At 38.0% G+C, this 22,457-nt stretch overlaps 1 protein-coding gene across 1 annotated transcript in view; it reads left to right on the top strand.

The window, feature by feature from the left end:
- C10H12orf56 (chromosome 10 C12orf56 homolog) overlaps positions 1–20,845 on the top strand; it is a 123,742-nt gene extending 102,897 nt beyond the window's left edge. The window contains 7 exon segments of the mRNA XM_073214273.1: positions 5,998–6,045; positions 6,656–6,742; positions 10,941–11,064; positions 13,088–13,165; positions 13,471–13,545; positions 16,420–16,598; positions 19,333–20,845. Coding sequence (XP_073070374.1) covers positions 5,998–6,045; positions 6,656–6,742; positions 10,941–11,064; positions 13,088–13,165; positions 13,471–13,545; positions 16,420–16,598; positions 19,333–19,459 — 718 coding nt within the window. The 3' untranslated portion in view covers positions 19,460–20,845.
- Positions 20,846–22,457: the final 1,612 nt, after the last annotated feature.

Here is a 22,457-nt window from a genome sequence, read left to right as displayed (position 1 = left end):
GCAGGGAATCTGGGGATCTCTGGGTACTCTAACCCCCTGGGCAGCAGGAAGCACAGAGGCCCCTTATGGAGATAAATAGCCTCCCGGCCGCTCCCCCTCCAACCGGGCTCCACCATTTTGGAGGAGCGGCCCCAGCCAGGCCACGCCCACAGCAACAGCGGAGATAAACCCCATAGCAACTGGGCAGGAAGCAGAAGCCCTGTCTGCACACAGCTGCCCAGCACAAGCCACTAGAGGTCGCTATTCTTCCAGGAGAAGAAGGCCACAAACCAACAAGAAGGAAAGCTCTCCCAGCTGTCACTTGTACCAGCTCTGCAAACTATCTCTATGACCATGAAAAGGAAAAACTACAGGCAGACAAAGATCACAGAGACAACACCTGAGAAGGAGACAGACCTAACCAGTCCTCCTGAAAAAGAATTCAAAATAAAAATCATGAACATGCTGACAGAGATGCAGAGAAAAATGCAAGAGCAATGGGATGAGATGCAGAGAAAAATGCAAGAGCAATGGGATGAAGTCCGGACGGAGATCACAGATGTCAGGAAGGAGATCACAGAAGTGAAACAATCCCTGGAAGGATTTATAAGCAAAATGGATAAGATGCAAGAGGCCATTGAAGGAATAGAAACCAGAGAACAGGAACGTATAGAAGCTGACATACAGAGAGATAAAAGGATCTCCAGGAATGAAACAACACTAAGAAAAAGAAAACCCATCAACTATGAACCAAGGTGACGGGATTAAACAATTCCCAGACAAGCAAAAGCTGAGGGAAAGCTAGATGGGAGCACCCCAAAAGGAATAATATTCGTATTATAGGGATACCAGAAGAAGAAGAAAGAGGAAAAGGGATAGAAAGTCTCTTTGAAGCACACTTGAAGAAGGAAGAACAATCCCAAATGAATAGTCTAACATCACAAATATCGAACCTGGAAAAAGAAGAACAAATGAGGCCTAAAGTCAGCAGAAGGAGGGACATAATAAAGATCAGAGAAGAAATAAACAAAATTGAGAAGAATAAAACAATAGCAAAAATCAATGAAACCAAGAGCTGGTTCAGCAAGAGAATAAACAAAATAGATAAGCCTCTAGCCAGACTTATTAAGAGGAAAAGAGAGTCAACACAAATCAACAGAATCAGAAACAAGAAAGGAAAAGTCACGACGGACCCCACAAAAATACAAAGAATTATTAGAGAATACTATGAAAACCTATATGCTAACAAGCTGGGAAATCTAGGAGAAATGGTCAACTTCCTAGAAAAATACAACCTTCCAAGATTGACCCAGAAAGAAAAAGAAAATCTAACAGACCAATTACCAGCAACAAATTTGAAGCAGTAATCAAAAAACTACGCAAGAACAAAACCCCTGGGCTGGACGGATTTACCTCGGAATTTTATTAGACACACAGAGAAGACATAATACCCATTCTCCTTAAAGTGTTCCACAAAATAGAAGAAGAGGGAATACTCCCAAACTCATTCTATGAAGCCAACATCACCCTAATACCAAAACCAGGCAAAGACCCCACCAAAAAAGAAAATTACAGACCAATATCCCTGATGAATGTAGATGCAAAAATACTCAATAAAATATTAGCAAACAGAATTCAACAGTATATCAAAAGGATCATACACCATGACCAAGTGGGGTTCATCCCAGGGATGCAAGGATGGTACAACATTCGAAAATCCATCAACATCATCCACCACATCAAAAAAAGAAAGACAAAAACCACATGATCATCTCCATAGATGCTGAAAAAGCATCTGACAAAATTCAACATCCATTCATGATAAAAACTGTCAGCAAAATGGGAATAGAGGCCAAGTACCTCAACATAATAAAGGCCATATATGATAAACCCGCAGCCAGCATTATACTGAACAGCGAGAAGCTGAAAGCATTTCCTCTGAGATCGGGAACCAGACAGGGATGCCCACTCTCCCCACTGTTATTTAACATGGTACTGGAGGTCCTAGCCACGGCAATCAGACAAAGAAAGAAATACAAGGAATCCAGATTGGTAAAGAAGAAGTTAAACTGTCACTATTTGCAGATGATATGATACTGTATATAAAAAACCCTAAAGACTCCACTCCAAAACTACTAGAACTGATATCGGAATACAGCAAAGTTGCAGGATACAAAATTAACACACAGAAATCTGTAGCTTTCCTATACACTAACAATGAATCAATAGAAAGAGAAATCAGGAAAACAATTCCATTCACCATTGCATCAAAAAGAATAAAATACCTAGGAATAAACCTAACCAAAGAAGTGAAAGACTTATACTCTGAAAACTACAAGTCACTCGTAAGAGAAATTAAAGGGGACACTAACAAATGGAAACTCATCCCATGCTCATGGCTAGGAAGAATTAATATCGTCAAAATGGCCATCCTGCCCAAAGCAATATACAGATTTGATGCAATCCCTCTCAAATTACCAGCAACATTCTTCAATGAATTGGAACAAATAATTCAAAAATTCATATGGAAACACCAAAGACCCCGAATAGCCAAAGCAATCCTGAGAAAGAAGAATAAAGTAGGGGGGATCTCACTCCCCAACTTCAAGCTCTACTACAAAGCCATAGTAATCAAGACAATTTGGTACTGGCACAAGAACAGAGCCACAGACCAGTGGAACAGATTAGAGACTCCAGAAATTAACCCAAACATATATGGTCAATTAATATTTGATAAAGGAGCCATGGACATACAATGGCAAAATGACAGTCTCTTCAACAGATGGTGCTGGCAAAACTGGACAGCTACATGTAGGAGAATGAAACTGGACCATCGGCTCACCCCATATACAAAGGTAAACACAAAATGGATCAAAGACCTGAATGTAAGTCATGAAACCATTAAACTCTTGGAAAAAAACATAGGCAAAAACCTCTTAGACATAAACATGAGTGACCTCTTCTTGAACATATCTCCCCGGGCAAGGAAAACAACAGCAAAAATGAGCAAGTGGGACTACATTAAGCTGAAAAGCTTCTGTACAGCGAAAGACACCATCAATAGAACAAAAAGGAACCCTACAGTATGGGAGAATATAATTGAAAATGACAGATCCGATAAAGGCTTGACGTCCAGAATATATAAAGAGCTCACACGCCTCAACAAACAAAAAACAAATAACCCAATTAAAAAATGGGCAGAGGAACTGAACAGACAGTTCTCTAAGAAAGAAATACAGATGGCCAACAGACACATGAAAAGATGCTCCACATCGCTAATTATCAGAGAAATGCAAATTAAAACTACAATGAGGTATCACCTTACACCAGTAAGGATAGCTGCCATCCAAAAGACAAACAACAACAAATGTTGGCGAGGCTGTGGATAAAGGGGAACCCTCCTACACTGCTGGTGGGAATGTAAATTCGTTCAACCATTGTGGAAAGCAGTATGGAGGTTCATCAAAATGCTCAAAACAGACCTACCATTTGACCCAGGACTTCCACTCCTAGGAATTTACCCTAAGAACGCAGCAATCAAGTTTGAGAAAGACAGATGCACCCCTATGTTTATCGCAGCACTATTTACAATAGCCAAGAATTGGAAGCAACCTAAATGTCCATAGGTAGATGAATGGATAAAGAAGATGTGGTACATATACACAATGGAATACTACTCAGCCATAAGAAGTGGAAAAATCCAACCATTTGCAGCAACATGGATGGAGCTGGAGAGTATTATGCTCAGTGAAATAAGCCAAGCGGAGAAAGAGAAATACCAAATGATTTCACTCATCTGAGGAGTATAGGAACAAAGGAAAAACTGAAGGAACAAAACAGCAGCAGAATTACAGAACCCAAAAATGGACTAACAGGTACCAAAGGGAAAGGAACTGGGGAGGATGGGTGGGCAGAGAGGGATAAGGGGGGGGGAAGAAGAAGGTGGGTATTAAGATTAGCATGCATGGGGGGGAGGGAGAAAGGGGAGGGTGGGCTGCACAACACAGAGAGGACAAGAAGTGACTCTACAACATTTTGCTAGGCTGATGGATAGTAACCGTAATGTGGTTGTTAGGGGGGACCTGATATAGGGGACAGCATAGTAAACATAGTATTCTTCATGTAAGTGTAGATTAAAAATTAAAAAGAAAAAAGAAAGAAAGAAAGAAAGAAAGAAAGAAAAGGGGGATTACTCCTTGATAGGATAAAACTATTGGTAAATGAAAGATCAATGCATGCTTTAAATATCCTTAATGTTGATCACTTAAAGGGTGTCAGATGATCAGCTATGGAGGTACTCCTTTCTGATAATATTCCTTTCTCTTAATAAAAAAAAAAAAAAAGCAGTTACTGTGTGCTGACCTCCAATGAGTTCTACACAGTGGTATAGAGGGCATGTCAAAGTGTGGGCAAAGGGTCTGTTTGTTTCTATGCAGAAGATCAAGGCCTAGCTTGGATACTCAGAAAATGAACTAAGATACGATATGAGGAGGAGCTTCCGGCATCAGCACTCTCTGGAGGACTTGTGCCAGGGGATGATCATCAAAAAGCCTCCACAGGGATCCGGACGATGCTGCGGTTGTGCCTGCATCCAGCCCACCGTCTCCTGGACTTGCCATAGGAATGAGGAGGGAGATGTCTAGGCTGGCATGTGCATACAGTGAGACAACGAATTTGACCTGATCTGTACTGTTGGAACTCAACCAGGAGTTGGGAGGGGTGCAAGTTGTAGCACTCCAAAATCTCAGGACTATAGACTATCTACGGTTAAAAGAACATATGGGATGTGAACAGATCCCAGAAATGGGCTGCTTTAATTTGTCTGATGGTTCAAGTACAGTTGGACAATATCCACCATATCATAGATAAATTTTCAGAAATTCCTAGGGTGCCTAAATGGTTTTCTTGGCTTCACTGGAGATGGATGGTAATTATAGATTTGCTTTGTTTATGTCACCGTATTCCTATTATGTTAATATGTGTGTGCAAATTAGTTAGTAGTTTAAAACCTATACATACTTAAGGTACTCTACAAGAAGATATGTCAAGGAAATAATCAATCCTCCCATGTTTCCTTCATATACTACATCTATAGCTTTTCTTCTTCCTTCCTAATTACAACCCTTAAATAGCATTCGTGCCTCATATCGAATTTACCGAGTATCATAATTCCTCCAGGTGGTAAAGATACCTCGAGACAAGTGCTGGGCATAGAAGCCACAGGGCATAAATCTGCAATGAAGTAAAAAGCTAACTTTTTCAAACAATATGGCTTCTCTCTCACTTACCAACTTTACATTTCCCTGTATGGCCCCGGAAGATGGCTGGTTAGCCAGAGATGGGTAAGATTCCTCAAGGGAGGAACAACCTAAGACAGGCACAGTCGCATGGGGGCCATCAGGTGAGAATTTGGGGATCAACAGAGGTGAGGCTCAGAACCTCACCCCCCCTGCTTTGAGAGAAATCTTCTGCATCCGTGGATGTCTTGCTGCCCTTGTCTAGGCTGGATTAATACTTAGTCCATAGGCACACACCTGATCATCTGATCATCTACATTTGCCCTCTTACAGCACTAAACTATGTTTTCTACCTTTATCTTGCATCTACCTACCACTTCAGCATTTTATTAAAAATAAAAATAATAATAATAATAAAGGGAGAAATGTGGGATCAACATATAAATCAAGTACAAAAATCAAATGAATATTCATATTTGACCTGATTGTTTATAGGTCATAATGCGTGATCAAAACCGAAAGTTTCTGTGATGACTGCCCTTGTACTGTTCACCATGTAAGAATTTATTCACTCTGTAAGAATTCGTTCATCATGTAACAACTTGTTCGTTATGCTTCAGAAGATTGGAGACTGACGAGAATTAGGCTTGAGATGGATTAATGATTGTACATTGAGCATTGACCCCCCTATACTGAATTTTATTGTTGTTAACAACCATTTGATCTATAAATATGAGATGCCCTCTCAAAAAAAAAATAATTAAATAAATAAAAAATAAAAAAAAAAGAATGCACTTCAAAATAAAAGTGAAAGGGCTGGTGAGCTATTGTAAGTACTAACTGGATAATCATAGATACTTTTTCCCTATGGTGTTAAATATAAATGGAAGGTTTTGGAGAAAATATATACTGTATTAATGATTAAGGGGATTTCAAGTTTTGCTTCACATAGATTTTTAAAAACATTCATTTGTTCTAATATTTAAAGAAAGAATATACAAGAAACTGATAATACTAGCTGCCGCAAAAGAAAAAAATTGGATGTCTGCAGGAAACACATCTGTCACTGTATTTCCTTTTTACCTTTGAAATTTTGAGCCTAATATTACCTACTTGAAAAAGTTAAAATTATCAAAAATATTTTTAAAACAGTGTGGTCATCATAAAAACTTTGGAAAAAACATAAGCACCAAAAAAAAAACAATATGAAAATGACATCCAGCTATTTATTCATTCATTCAACAAAAACGTTTGAGTGCTTAGTATGTAGCAATCACAGAGTAGGCATTTAATCCATGCTGATATACAGAATTTCCTTCTTGTACTTTTTTCTACATGGATATCTGAGTGCAAGTCTATCTAGGATTACTGACTTTGCAGAATTCTGCATTTGCAGTGAAATCATGCCACTTCTGTGCTTTTTTCTGCTTGTTTTCTAGGGCATGCATTGAAATTATACAGACTCTAGGATTGATGTTCAGGGAAACAGAAACTGAGTCATCGCGCCTGAACACACTGGCAACTAAGTAAGGTCTTTTAGAAGACATTGGGACCTTGTAGTTATAACCCATTAACTACTCTGTTGAGTGTCTTCCAAAACTCAGCTCTCTAACTTCTCTCTTCCCTTCCAAGTATTTTAAACTGTTTGTCTCTCCACTTCCTTGTGTGATGAACAGATTAATTGGCACATACTGAGAGACACTCCTGTCTTTCTGGATTAGTAAGGGTACAAAGATTTTCTTAGTATACTTTTATCTTTTGTTATTGTCTGTTGAACTTGAAAAAGACTGAATTAGCCATCACACATTAGAAGCCAGAAGGTCTGTATTAGAATTTTCCAGAGTACTCTTATACCCACATAACATAAAAGTTGCATTACAAAGGCAGGATTTATAGCATCTTCATTTTATATTATAATTGTGTGACCTTGGAGTGAATGATGTTGAAGGGCTCATTAACATACAGAGTAAGCTGTTATAATAAAGACTCTAAAGTGGCCCAGAGAACATCAAAATTTAACATCTTTCTCATGTAACAATCTAGAGTTGATAGTCATGCTTTCCTCTAGCCAGAAATCTAGGTTCTTTCCCTTTTTGTGCTCTGCCATCTTTTATTACACTTGTCCTCACGATTAAAGCTGGCTGACTTTCTTGACCTCATTAAGCCCTATGGGATGCAGGAAGAGAAGTAGAGGGCAAGCAAATTTCCTTTTTAAACAAGGCATGTAAGACTGTTGCTCATATTCTATTGGTAAGAACTTTAGGGATATGCCCATACATAGCTGCAAGAGAGGCTGGAAAATGTGTCGGAGTTGCATAGTTATGTGCCAAGCTAAACTTTAGATGGTGATGGGGACATCTATTATTACAAGGAAGAATGCAATAATGTATAGTAGGGGAATAATGGCATTCTTTGCCATAGAAAGTTATGTGTTTGCATGTTTTGCATATTGTTTGCTTGACCTTTTTATATGATTTATAGATAATGAATGACATCCGAGGGCAATGTTTTGGATAAAATCTTAATTTTTTTCCACCCTCATTGATTGTTTATCTAAATTTCCTATATTAGAGGGTGGAAGGAGGATGGAACATTTGAACCAGGGGAAAGAATAACAACTTTTAGTAATATTCATTCAGGCTATTTATTAGAGACCTTCACAAATAAATTTTAATGATAATATTCATTAACATTTCTTAAGCAACTTCCTGTATGCTAGGGACCATGGCCATACTATACTTTATAGCCGGGGTGGTCAAACATTTCTGTGAAGGGCCACATAGTAAACAGTTTGGCTTTTCAGGCCATATAGTCTCTGTTGCAACTACTCAACTCTGTTATTATAGCACAAAAGCAGCCACAAACAATATATAAATGGGCACAGCTGTGTTCCAGTAAAGCTTTATTCACAAAAACAGGCTCTGGGCTATTTGGCCTAAAAGCATAGTTTTTTGACCCCTGATTTACCTCAAACAAGGAAAATACACTAGTATTTTCTCTGTGTACTTTATGCAGTTGGCAGTACTCCCATTTCCACAATCTCCAAAATGGAGATTCAAGATTATTTCTAATATTTCTGAAATTATTGATAAATCATGTCACCCTTTTTTTCTACCTTTTGGTCCCTTTCTTTAAATTGAAAAAAAAATTGCTAACCTCTGCTATAAAGTGCTGTATTTTAATTGCTCTGCCTTAACTTTGTTTGACCACATCAGTTCTACTCTATCAAGCTTCTTCCCTGTTACAACTAATTCTTCACATGTCTTTCAATACATATATTACATTGCTATCATAGAGTCTGATTGTAATACTAACTTTTCAGTCAGTTTTGATATGCACAGGGCCAAGTCATGTTACCCACAGCATTAACTAGCACAGTAAATATCTTAGATACCAGTATTAGTCTTCTATTGCCCTGTAACAAATCACCAGTCAGTGGTAAAACAATAGAAAACTCAGTGGCTTAAAACAGTGTGAACTTTTAAGCCCATGGTTTCTGTAGATCAGGAAATCTGGGCATAGCTCGGCTTCTCTGCTCAGGGCCTCACAGGCTGCAATAAAGGTGTTGGCTAGGGTTGCAGTCTCATCTAAGACTTAGGTTCCTCTTCCATGCTCATCTGTGTGGGTGTTGGCAGCATTAATTTCCTTCCAGCTATAAAATAAACTCATGATGCCTTGCTTCTTGGCAGGAGAATATCTCTGAGCTCAAGGACTGCCCAAGCTCTCTTTTAAAGGGCTCATGTGATTAGATCAGGGCCACTCAGGATACTTCCCCTTTGATTAACTCAAGTCAGCTAAGTAGGAACCTTAATACATATGCAGAATTTCTTCATCATTCTCTTCTAACATAACAGAATCACAAGAGTGATCTCAGAAGCTGTATTATAATTATGCCACAATAATGTAGATTGACTTAAGAGACTATGAGTTTGCCTATCAAAGTCTGTATTTTAAAATATATTATAACACATTAAAAATTATTTCTTTGGAAATAATCTAAGCAATGAAAGCATTAAACTTTGGCACCATTTTTAGAGGCTGTGATGTTAATCCTATAAAGTCTTTACTTTTAGGATGAAACTACTATTTAAATTAAAATTTCTTCTATTATTGGCCTCATGGATTTTTAAATTGACTTGGCAGAAGGGGTAGATTTCAGATTAAATTCCATTTGAGCAAATAAAAAAGCATTTATTCACTTCAGCATTTTCCTTTTTTTCATAAGTGGAAATTCTATTAGTTCAACCCATTACATTGTATTATTCTTGAAATGTGCCATAATCCTTTCATATTTCAGTATTGTTATGGCTGAATTCATTTGTCATCACAGTAAGTGACCCAGAATTTGAGAGTACCTTCCCTTAGCCTCAGATATATGATACTTTGAAAAGAAGCTGTTGCTGAAAATAAAGGACTATACTGAAATGTAACAGTGAATGGAAGGTCAATTCAAATTTATTATCAGACAAAGCTTCTAAATGGAGTGTTTTTTGGAACAGTCTTCTAAAACTAAGATTGGCTATTTAAAAATAACCTGAATGAAACATTAGTAAATATCCTGTAAGACATGTCCTGTTTTTTTTTGAGAAATGTGCTGACATGATTCTTCTTTTGCAGATATGAGAACTAGGCTTGTTTTTTGAGTTGGAAAAAGGAGGGGAATTGTATTTTTATTATAATTTTTGTTAATCATGAACTTCTAATCATGGTAGACTTAAACAATTGTTTAAAAGATTAGGAAGCCTCTAATATTACTAGATGAGGATTTTTTATAGTCTCCTTCATTCCATTATGAAATGAATGCTTACAGGTATAGAGAATTTTTATACAGTTCTATCTATAAATTCTTTTAGTACTCCTATCTGTCAAAACTACTCTGTTGTCTTCAGTTAGGCAACTGATTTTCCTAATGCTCTGCTTTCGGCTCTTTTTCAACCATATGTGGGTTGTACTACACAAATGAAGATGGTGTTACTAACTTGGCTCTCCAGAATGTTCAATTTCAGTTGTCATTTTTTCTTCCTTTTATTTTCAATAATAAGGTATATGAGTCAAACATGTAGTAACATTTAAGTGAGTTACTAGTATAGGTTAGTGGACAGTACACTGCATTTGAAAGCAAAAGACCTGAAGTTTAATACTAATTTTATTAACTATAGCTAGTGGTTTTCAGTGGAACAGCAAACCTCTGAAATGCTTTGTTTAAAAAGGGGGTCTAGAGTTTAAAAATTTGTGATGAAATGAGCATCTCAAGAAATGTCTTTGTCCCAGAGATATACAATGCACATTAGCATGTTAAAGCCTCTGAGACGTCCTATCACAAAACTATCCAACGAATTTGGTTTAACCAAGTATTTTCCATAACTCCTTTGACCACAGAATCTATTTTGACTATAATATTGCCTGGAATTAGTAATCCATAACAAGCCATTTGAAAAAAATACTGCTATAATTGGAATCACTGCTATTTCCCTTAAATCCAGATTTTTCTAAGCTTTCTAAGCTATGTGAACTTCTAGAACCAGGTACTTGCTCTGAGCCAAAAACCAAGAAATTATATTTCCATTTAAATGTTTAGACATTTGTCTGCATGTCTAAGGATCCACAATTCTGGTCAAGAATGGTCTGCAATGGTTTGTACTTTTAATTAAATCCAATGTCTTCAAACTTGGCTCATTGCTTTTCTTTTCAAATTTTACTCATTAATTACTTTTACTTTTTCAGGGGAACACTATTTAATCTCTTGGTAATTTTAATTAGTGAGCCTCAGATCCCAAAATCCTGTCCTGTGTTTGATATCCAGTTGGTGGCTGATTCAACTTTAGCTGAGAAGTCTTTTGATGCTGAGGTGAGATGAGAATTTTGGGGTTAAATGAAATTTAATATGAAGGGTCCTAGCTTCTTGTCTTCTAATGTGGACCAAGACATTGTAGAATGTAAAAATATAATTAAATCAAAGAGTAAATATTTTGTCATTAACCTCAAAACTTAAATAACTACTCTGTCAATATTAATATGCCATTAGATAAATCCATTTTTCTGTCTGTATACAAAATATTTATGTAAATATAATTCCACAGAAGGGGGCTAATGGGTAAAATAGCACACTGTCTTAGAGATTTTAGGGTTAACACTCTTGCCTTAGTTTACCATCTCCTTACCTATGTAAGCAGTGCAAACTCAGCGGGAGTTACTTGTTTTTCTAAGGCTTTACTAAAGTAAGAGAAATAATCAACCTGCCTAGAAAGCATTTATTCTGAGAGACTAAATCAACTTATTATTAGTTTATTTTGAGCAGGCCAACACAATTTTTTTAAAAGTATGGGACGTGATTTGATAGTTCTTAAACATACAGAGTTATGTTTTAGAAAAGTCTTCAATTTACTCTTTCACTTGATACATATTTATTGAGAATCTCTTATGAGCTTAATAGTGGGCTAGGTGTGGGGTCCAAACAAGAAGCAAAACAGACACAATCTCTGCCCTTATTAGCTTACAGATTGGTTCGAGAGACAGATGTTAATCAATAACATGAATATATTATTACAGACAGAAATGGATCATCTATGATATTACTTTCAACAGTGGAGTGAGTGAGTTAGGGATTAAAGAGTGGGATGGAAGCAAGACTCAAGACAGGCAGAGCTGCTAAGAAGGTAGTGCAGTAGTCCACATGAGGGTAACATGGACCAAAAGGAAGCCTTCCTTGACCCCCAAACAAGAGTAGGCTTTCTTTTTAGAGCTCTCCTACTTTCTTACTTTTCTTTCATAGCGCTTTTTTCAGTTTGCAACTGTGCATTTATTTTTTTGATTATTGACTGATGTCTCCTCCCCACTAGCTTGTGTATTTCATGAGTGCAGGGACATGGTCTTGGTTGTTCTCCATTGCATCCCAACACCTAGTATAGTGTCTGATGCATATTTGTTGAATAACTAAATGAAGACAAGGGATGGTAGTTGTAAGGAGGATAGATGCAGAAATTTTTAGGAATTGATGGGTTGGTGTGAAAATAAAGTGTCAAGATTAGGTGACTTTTAGATTCTGGCCTGCATGTCAGATAAGAATTAAAGCAAGAGGAGTAGGTTCAAAGGGGAAACCATGAGCTTGGTTTTAGACTAGTTGGTTTGATTTGCCTATGGTATTTCCATATAAAAATATCTAGTGCACAGAAAAGATAGGTCTGAGTTTCCTGGTTTAGACTTGCTGATCTTTTGCATCTGGGCTATTAGTGAGGCTATGAGCAGGTCATATACATTTTATTTCCAAGGTGTAAAAGAGTGGGAGATTTCAAACGAGAGCTCTTTATTGCAGAGAATACTGTCAGAGAAAATGTGCTGGCCTGTAACATGCACACAGACACAGTTGTCATGTACCAAGTGGCCTATGGGCAAGAAGTCAGCCTCACCAAACTGAGAGTTCAGAGTTCTTTAGAGAAAAAAAAAACTCTAACCCCTATATTTACCTATAACACAGAAGGAATTATAATTCAAGTTGGACATAAACCTGCATTTCCAAGAAAATCTCCTACCTTAATCCTGGGTAGCATATTTCTGCATTCATGAAAGGAAGCAGGGCTGTTGATATGAATGATTTTGTACATCAAGTGTGCAATTTTTTTGTGTTAATATTCTATGGGTTATTGTACCTTCATTCCCTGACCCACTTTCTTTTTATGAGAGCCACTTTTGCATAGTCTTTTCACGAGAGCCACTTTTTTGAGACCAACTGAACCAAATGGTTAAGGAAAACTGGCTACACTAATTATATTTTCAGTTAATCAAAAATTCTTTATAAATACCTAAAGGGTATCAGGAGAAATTATTTCCTGGCTCTGCCAATATATTGCATTGATTACTATTTAAAATTCTAGTTACAGAAGCTTATCCTGGAATATACAGATATAGCTATAGCACTTTTATATGATGAGATTCTTCTTGTCTTTCAGCAGGTACAATATATATTTTTATTATACATAATATATTGTGTGATTATTATATATATCATGATTATTATATGACACATGTATATGATTAATTATATACCTTTAAAAATGCTTGTATTAGACATGGTCTCCAAAATCGGTTGGCTTAAATGATATTACTTTTGCTCTTAAGTGCTCATCTAGCTTATTTTTCTAAATACCGATTTTAAAGATTTGATTAGTCAGGATAAAATGTGTTTGACAATGAATATCCTTTTAGGCACAACTTGAACTTCATGAATATAACTTGTTTTTTTCCTTGAATCTTTCAGGGAAATCTTGGGCTGGGAACAACAAAGCTTGCTATTAGCTGGATGATGTCCTTTCTACAAAGTTGTCCTCCCATATAAAGTACCAAGAAACTTAGAGAAAACCACTACTCGAGGCAATTAAACAAATGCTCTTGAATAAGACACAGATTTTCTCTGTAAGCAGTCAGGTTTGTAAAACAGAAACCAAACATAAATTTGATTTTATTGCATAACTAAAATGTTTTTATATTTGGGGCCTGAATGTTTAAGGTATTGAAATGACATCTTAAATGTGGTTTATTTCCTGAAAATCCTAAGATATATGTAGAAAATGGAACATTAAAATATTGGCTATATAATTAAGTGGAAAAAATGAACATTTATCTTTAACAGTGAGTATAAGTTGGCAAGCAAACATTTATCTTTAACAGTGAGTATGAGTTGGTAAGCATGAACATACCTGGGTCATGTGGCACTGTGTCCTGGCAGTTACCACCTTGTCCGCAGTATCCCCATCTCTCCTTGACACTGCAGTCATATCCACATGGTCTGTCCCTGTTCTCCCACCAGACTGTACTCAGAGGAATCTATTCAAAATAAAAGCCTGATTATGTCATCCCCTGCTTTAAATCTCTCATAACAAAGGAATAATGAATAAAGACTAAACTCCTTAATGTGGCCTATAAGACCATGCATGTTATGGCCCTACAGCTTCATCTAGTCCCTCACTCTTCCAGCTGTGCGGGTCTCCTACTCACTGCCCACCCCCAGCAACCCCGACTCCATCACAGGACCATTACCATTCCATGTCTATGTGAAGGGCTTTTCCTTCCCTTTTCCACCTAGTTAACTCTGACTCACCCTTCAGGCCTCCATGTCTCGTCCCTGGGCAGGGTGGAGGGGGTGATTCTCTGACCTCTAACTAGGTACTATTCCCCCGTTATAGTCGTAGCATGGTGTCTCTGGCATGGTGACTGGCAACATCCCAAACAGTCCTGAGCAAGTACACACATTGTGAGGAATGTACAGTGAGATCAAGTACTAAACTTTTATTGTTTTAAGTAAAGAATTGATATTTTGTGAGATTTGTACATAGCATAGCATAGTTTATCATGACTGATACATGTCCTTCTCCCCCAACAGACTCCAAGTGCCGTGAGGGCAGGAGCTATGTCTGTTGTGCTAGGCACATAATAGATATTCAATAAAATATGTGCTGAATAAATTTTAATAGAGGCTTTACCACTTAATCTCTTTTTATCCCCCCTAACTTAATTTCCTTTTATTCACTCATGAATTCATATATTCAATCAACATGTATTTAATAGGAAGTCTCTTCAGAAGGTAGTAATTTAAGCTAAATTTTCATTGCTAATGAAGGATTTGACATGAGGCAATATGTTCTCTTTCCATATGTAAACCTCTGTTGATCATCAGTAGTTTCCTACTTTGAGCTGTTTTCCTAGAGCGATGTTTAGTCTGTCCTAGGGTATCTAGATTGTCTTGCCAGATTCCTGTGACATGTTTACAAAAACCTGGCTGGGCCCAGAGAATGCACTTCTTAGTGGTACAGTCAACTGCCTTCACAGAGATTGAGCCCATGAAATTGGCTCCTTTAGGAGCACAAAGACCCTAATCAAGTTTCAGGCTCACTTCAGGGAGTATCATAAAGTTATAGTTATTCACAGCCACAGAAGCTCGTATGTGTAAGATGCCAAAACCCTTACTTTTCCTGTGTGGTGGTTGCAGACCCTATTCTCTGAACTGATATGTGAAATCTGGGGTCCTAAGAACTCCACACAACAGGCAAGTTTCTTTATCAACCTCTAGGATTGGTTCACCAAAGGAATTGAGTTGAGTTATGAGGCTAGTCTGTGACCATAAAGCATGTCAGGATGAAGGGTGGCAAAGGACCACTAACACACTGAAAGCTTCAATAGTAGCCCAGTTCTGAAGAGTATGGATAGAAACAGACCATTTGAGAGAAATTTGCAAGCTCGGAAAAAATTGGAATCATCAAATATACCTGTATGTCAGTCAGCTCAGGTTGATTCTCTTACTTGGTTAGAGCAAGATGCTAAAGAAGTTACAAGTTTAATCCCCAGGTGGGCATTGCTTTGTTCCACTGCTCTTGACTTACCTCAGTGTGTGTTTGCCTGACACACTAGTCAATATGTATAAATGAATCTGGATTGGGCAAAACCCACTTCAAGACACCTGCCCTACTTAGGAAGGGCCAATAGCAGTATCAGTAGAAAAGCAACATATTTATTGATTAATGGGCATTCAGAAGGACCTGCTGACTTGAAAGGACACTAGCGTTCCTTTCTGTTTTTTTATAGTAGTTTATATTCATTGGAGAGTAGTTTGAAAATGTGCGTGCCCCTCCCAAAAGACTTGTGGAATCCATTATTCTTGTTTTTTATTGTTTGGTTCTATTGTGAATGAGAAACAGACCCCCAATAACTTGACCTAATTGGTACCTTTTTTCATTTTAATTTCTCCCTGAAAATGACAGAAGTGCTCTTACTGAAAACCCAGCTAACAGTGACATCAACATCACCGATGCCTTGTAGGAACCTCCTTGAAAGTCACAGGTACTTTATCCCTGTGGGCCATTTGTTCTTAACAGTAAAATAGAAGAGAAATTATCTTCCCCACTGGATGAGGCCCTTTCCGAGCTCCCTTTCTACCCCTACTCCTGCTTCCAGTGTTCTCCTTCCACTTTGGAGCCTAGATTTCCTTGACAGTACATTTAGTTCTGATCCTGCTTGTAGGGTACAACTGGTAAACCCAGCTGGGCTATGGTCTAGTGCGGTCTGAATACCACTGCGATGAGAAACAGCGCAAGGCCATTGGTGTAAAGGGTGCTGAGGACTTCCACCTGCACTTATAGTTGAAGCTCTAACTGAAACAGGTGCTCTTATGGATGGCATGAAACCTGCATGTAACTGCATTTTCCTTGTCTAGATTACTTTTGTGGCCACTATTGTGAAACAAATGGTGAAGGGGCTTTCAGCTTCATTTCGGCTGCTAAGTCCCAGCCAAGCAGTTCTATTGTACCAGCAGTTTTATATCCTGAAGAGCTGCCTACAGTACAGCAAGACCTTAGCTGAGCATATTAGGAATGACTACAGAGAAGAATTCAGGTAAGAAAAGTCTGAATTTAATCTTTAGTAAAATCCACTCATTTCTGATTTTCATGCAAAACTGCAAGTTGCCCAGTAGTAGTTAAGTGACAGTGGGAAATTCTACTTTTTAACATATTTCACTTTGATTTATATGCAGTAAAGTAGGATTTGGAGGAGTGCTAAGAACTACTGCCATTTGAAGTACTGGTAGGTCAGAAAAAACTAGTGAAACATCAAACTCTTTTAATAACTGTTTCTCAGTCATTGGCTTTATTGCCTCCAGCATCTCATTGAAGTAGTAACAATTTTAACATGCTGCGAGTAATCAAGATTAACAAACCCTACTGAAGGGGTAATAAACTATAGATTGTGAATTCAAAGGCGTCTTTGGAAAGAAAAAAGCAATTGATAAAAGAGAAACAATGAATTATTATTATTTGTTTCCTTTTCACCTTTCTTAACTCTTAGTAACCAAGCAGTGAGACAGAGCAGTAGCCAGCCTTGGTCTTGTCAGCAAGCCTCTGCTGCATCTTAGGGATTCCTATTTCTATTTATAGGTTGGCGAAGCTAAGCGTGCTTTATGGTACAGCCCTGCATGAGCACTTATCAAGGAAAAAAACCTAGGCTACGTTTGACATAACATGAGAAGGGTGCAGCAGGCATAGCTTTGCTACCAGTTTAGATGGAGACTTCAAAGGATGTGGAGGCATACATGATAGACTTAGATTTGCTTTTTGGAAAATTTCAGCCCTATTTTTGGACCCTATTTTTCTTCCATGTGGTTTTACACCATAAGTTCCATTCTGGCTTCTATAAAAAGATATTGTTTGGCCCACTATGAGTTGCTGCACACAATTCAAGTTTTTCCACACTTTTGTTTTTTGAGGTACAATTCATACAGCATGAAATTCACCATTTTAAATATTTTAAAGCATGCAGTTTAGTGGCTTTTAACACATCACAGTTTTGCACAACTATCACCACCATCTAATTGCAGGACTTTTTCGTCACCCGGAAAGAAACCCGCACCCGTTAAGTAGGTGCACCATCTTCTCCCCTCCCCCCAGCCCCTGGCAGCCACTAATCTACTTTCCATCTTTGTGGATTTGCTGCTTCTGGACAGTTCGTATAAATGGAATCATATAGTATATGACCTTTTTTGTGTGACTTCTTTCACTTTGCATATTTTCAAGCTTCATCCATACGATACATGTAGCATGTATCGCACAACCTAATTTTTTTTTTTTTAGGTTTTAAGACACTTTATTTATTTTATTTATTTATTTTATTTTATTTTTTTGAGAGGGCATCTCTCATATTTATTGATCAAATGGTTGTTAACAACAATAAAATTCTGTATAGGGGACTCAATGCACAATCATTAATCAACCCCAAGCCTAGTTCTCAACAGTCTCTAATCTTCTGAAGCATAACGAACAAGTTCTTACATGGTGAACAAATTCTTACATAGTGAATAAGTTCTTACATGGTGAACAGTGCAAGGGCAGTCATCACAGAAACTTTCAGTTTTGATCATGCATTATGAACTATAAACAATCAGGTCAAATATGAATATTCGTTTGATTTTTTATACTTGATTTATATGTGAATCCCACATTTCTCTCTTATTATTATTATTTTTAATAAAATGCTGAAGTAGTAGGTAGATGAAAGATAAAGGTAGAAAACATAGTTTAGTGCTGTAAGAGGGCAAATGTAGATGATCAGGTGTGTGCCTATAGACTAAGTATTAATCCAAGCTAGACAAGGGCAACAAAACCTCCACGGATGCAGAAGATTTCTCTCAAAACAGGGGTGGGTGGGGTTCTGAGCCTCACCTCTGTTGATCCCCAATTTCTCACCTGATGGCGCCCCTGCGACTGTGCCTGTCTTAGGCGCACAACCTAATTTTTAAAAAAGTCATGCACATTTAAAAATCTGAACTGGCAAAATGGTGTCACACTTGTACATGTCATCATAGCAGCCGCCCTCTTAGGGAGATCACGTTTGTTCAGTGTGCCACTATCTTCTCTCTCTTTTCTTACTCTTAATATGTTACTTGTGAGCATTTAGGTTTATGATCTTTGTTTTAAACTAGTGATTTCCGACTTGCTATGCAATAGGATCACAAGTAACTATTAAGAAGTCCTGATATCCAGGTCTCACATGTAGAAATTCTGTTCAGTTTGTCTGATGTGAGGTCTGGCCATTGACATTTAAAAAAAACTCTCCAGGTGATTTCATTGTGCACCCATGATTGAGAACGAATCTTAAGCTATCCAAAGGAATGGCTTAAAGTTTTCTCACTTTTGTGTCTTCCCTGGCTTTTCCTTTCTCCTTTTTCCTGAGGCCTGGGGATGAGCCCTACTATTCCCTCTTGACTTGGCCCTGGTGGTGACCACAGCTTGGCTCTTCCATTCCAACTTGAAGCTCTGTATTGCCTGAGAAAGCAAGAAGCATGAGCCTCAGCTCACAGTGTGGTGGTGAAGTCAGTTCCGTTTCCTCATTAAAGCTTTGATAACTGATGATCATGTCCTTTACTGAAGTAAAGTGCTTCAGTGAGCTGAAAGGCACATGTATCGGAAGTCTTCTAGGTCACAAATGGGGGAGTTGGAGGGCTGAAAATCCTGGCTAAGTCTTGTGAGTTAGACTCCTGCACCCTCCAAAGCTAAGCCAGTGAGTGTGTTCATACTGATGGGACCATGAAAATTCTTGTTTTTAAAGCTATTTTGTTTCTTTTTATGATTTGCAGGTACTTTATTCACATGCCAGCCTTGGAAAAGAAGCTCCCATTGTGTTACCCTATTACCCAGCCTACCACTCAACTTTTTCATGAAGTTCTGAAATTGGTTGAACAGAAACAATATGTGAAACATTAATGAGAGTATACAGTGTTAATCAGGAGTCAACTTAATACTTATGAAAAACACTTTTTGATTTATTTAATATCTGGCTATTGCTGTGCGCTATAGAATATTTTATTTGAATGTTCTGTTTATACCTAAGAAAAGTCTTTAAAGTTTTTTTTTGCCACAAAAAAGGAACTGTTTAAATTCACTGATATATATAAAGTGATGCAAAAAATTAGTGTTTCTCTAAAAAAACGGTTCTAAAGACATAAAAATCTATGCAGGAAACAACTAGAGAGCCAATGTAGAAAGTGCAACCTGATGAGTTTTGTTGGTATAACAACAGTGGATGGTGTGAAGCCAGTGAAATATCCAGAGATAAATTATTGGGTGTACAAATTACAGAGTGATCATTAGAGAAATGCTCAGCAATAGGAGAACACCCTCCTTCCCCACCTGTAAAAATTCTAGTGACATAAGTATTCATGGGAGAATGAGCAATACACTAATTTAATCAATGAAAACCTAACTTTGGTTTTACATTGAGCAACTGAGTTTAGGCTTCTAAGAACTTAGAAACTAGTCCCTTCATTCAACTTCCCATGACTTGAGGGGGAATCAGAGAAAAATCCACCTCCAAAAACATTACATAGCATCTCTAAGCTTCCTTCAAAACAAAGATAGATAACCTATTCCATAGGATGTTAGGAGATTTAAATGAAAAGGTATTGGTAAAGCACAGCATGGTATATGGATTTTTTTTTTCCTTTTTTGTAGTCATCCATCAAGGACTGCAAGTCTTCTCTCTAATCTCGGGGCATAGAGAGGAGCTAAGTGGTGCTTATGAATGTTCTGGGCCTTTAGGTGAGGGATTATTCCCAAGAGCTGGTCAGTCAGAAGAATATGAAAAGATTCTTGGGACAGAGGCAAGCAACACTTCAACTGGAAAATGATGGGTGGCAGGCTGACTACTGGGGAATGATGGAAGCCACAAAATGACAATAAGAGGATCATCTCAGCCCTAAGTTCTGCCTCAGCCTCTGAGATGTGCCCTGGCTCTGGGCTGGTAGCAGTGCAAGCTCTGGAGAGGGTGTGGCATTTCTTTCCCATGTGCCTTCGTGTCCATGTTGCCTCTTCACTCCCACTGTTCTCTTTACCCTGAGAGCATACTTTATCTAATTCCTGGGAGCAAAAACTCTGTCAAAATGTAGATGTAGGAGCTTTCCACATAGGGCTAAGTCAGTAGCTTTTTTAAAAAAATTAATTAATTAATTTTGTTGTCATTAATCTAAAATTACATGAAGAGTATTATGTTTACTAGGGTCCCGCCTTCACCAAATCCCCCCCACATACCCCATTACAGTCACTGTCCATCAGCATAGTAAGATGCTGTAGAATCACTACTTGTCTTCTCTGTGTTGCACAGCCCTCCCCATGCGCCCCCCCCCACATATACATGCTAATTGTAATGTCCCCTTTCTTTTTCCCCACCCTTATCCCTCCCTTCCCTCCCTTTCTCCCCAGTCCCTTTCCCTTTGGTAACTGTTAGTCCATTCTTAGGTTCTATGATTCTGCTGCTGTTTTGTTCCTCCAGGTCTTTCTTTGTTCCTACAGTCTTTGGGTTTGAGGTGAGTCTCTTGTAAGCAGCACAGAGATGGGTCTTCCTTTTTTATCCATTCTATTTTTCTGTGTCTTTTGATTGGTGCATTCAGTCCATTTACATTTAGGGTGATTATTGAAAGATATGTACTTATTGCCATTGCAGGCTTTAGATTCGTGGTTGCCATAGGTTCAAGGTTAGCTTCTTTAGTATCTTACTGTCTAACTTAACTCATTTACTGAGCTATTTTAAACACTGTCTGGTCATTCTTTATTTTTCTCCCTTCTTATTCCTCCTCCTCTGTTCTTTATATGTTGGTTGTTTTATTCTGTGCTCTTTTCTGCTTCCTTTAACTGCTTTTGTGGGTAGTTGATTTTATTTTTTGCCTTTAGTTACTATTTGGTTGGTCTGCTTTCTTTGCTGTGATTTTATTTTCTCTGGTGACATCTATTTAGTCTTAGAAGTGCTCCCATCTAGAGCAGTCCCCCTAAAATACCCTGTAGAGGTGGTTTGTGGGAGGCAAATTCCCTCAACTTTTGCCTGTCTGAAAATTGTTTAATCCTTCCTTCATATTTAAATGATAGTCGGGCTGGATACAGTATTCTTGGTTCAAAGCCCTTCTCTTTCATTGCATTGAATATATCATGCCATTCTCTTCTGGCCTGTAAGGTTTCTGTTGAGAAGTCTGATGATAGCCTGATGGATTTTCCTTTGTAGGTGACCTTTTTTCTCTCTCTGGCTGCCTTTAAAACTCTGTCCTTGTCCTTGATCTTTGCCATTTTAATTATTATGTGCCTTGGTGTTGTCCTCCTTAGGTCCTTTCTGTTGAGAGTTCTGTACACTTCCATGGTCTGATCGATTATTTCCTCCCCCAGTTTGGGGAAGTTTTCAGCAATTATTTCTTCAAATACTCTTTCTATCCCTTTCTCTCTCTCTTCTTCTTCTGGTACCCCTATAATGCGGATATTGTTCCTTTTGGATTGGTCACACAGTTCTCTTAATATTGTTTCATTCCTGGAGATCCTTTTATCTCTCTTTGCGTCAGCTTCTATGCGTTCCTGTTCTCTGGTTTCTATTCCACCAATGGCCTCTTGCATCTTATCCATTCTGTTTATAAATCCTTCCAGAGATTGTTTCATTTCTGTAATCTCCCTCTGGACATGTGTAATCTCCCTCTGGACATCATCCCTTAGCTCTTGCATATTTCTCTGCAGCTCCATCAGCATGGTTATGAGCTTTATTTTTAAGTCTTTTTCAGAAAGACTGGTTAGGTCTATCTCCTCAGGGTTTGCCTCTGTGATCTTGGTCTGTATCAATTTCTTCTGCCTTTTCATGGTGATAGATATATTTGTGGGGAGCTGGCACGTGTGTTGGGTAAGAGAAAGTCCCTTCTTGCCAGTTTGTGGCCTTCTTGCCAGTTTGCCTCTC

Source organism: Manis javanica, chromosome 10 (genome assembly GCF_040802235.1).
Source record: "Manis javanica isolate MJ-LG chromosome 10, MJ_LKY, whole genome shotgun sequence".
NCBI lineage: Eukaryota > Metazoa > Chordata > Mammalia > Pholidota > Manidae > Manis > Manis javanica.
This window is presented reverse-complemented; position numbering and strand designations above follow the sequence as displayed.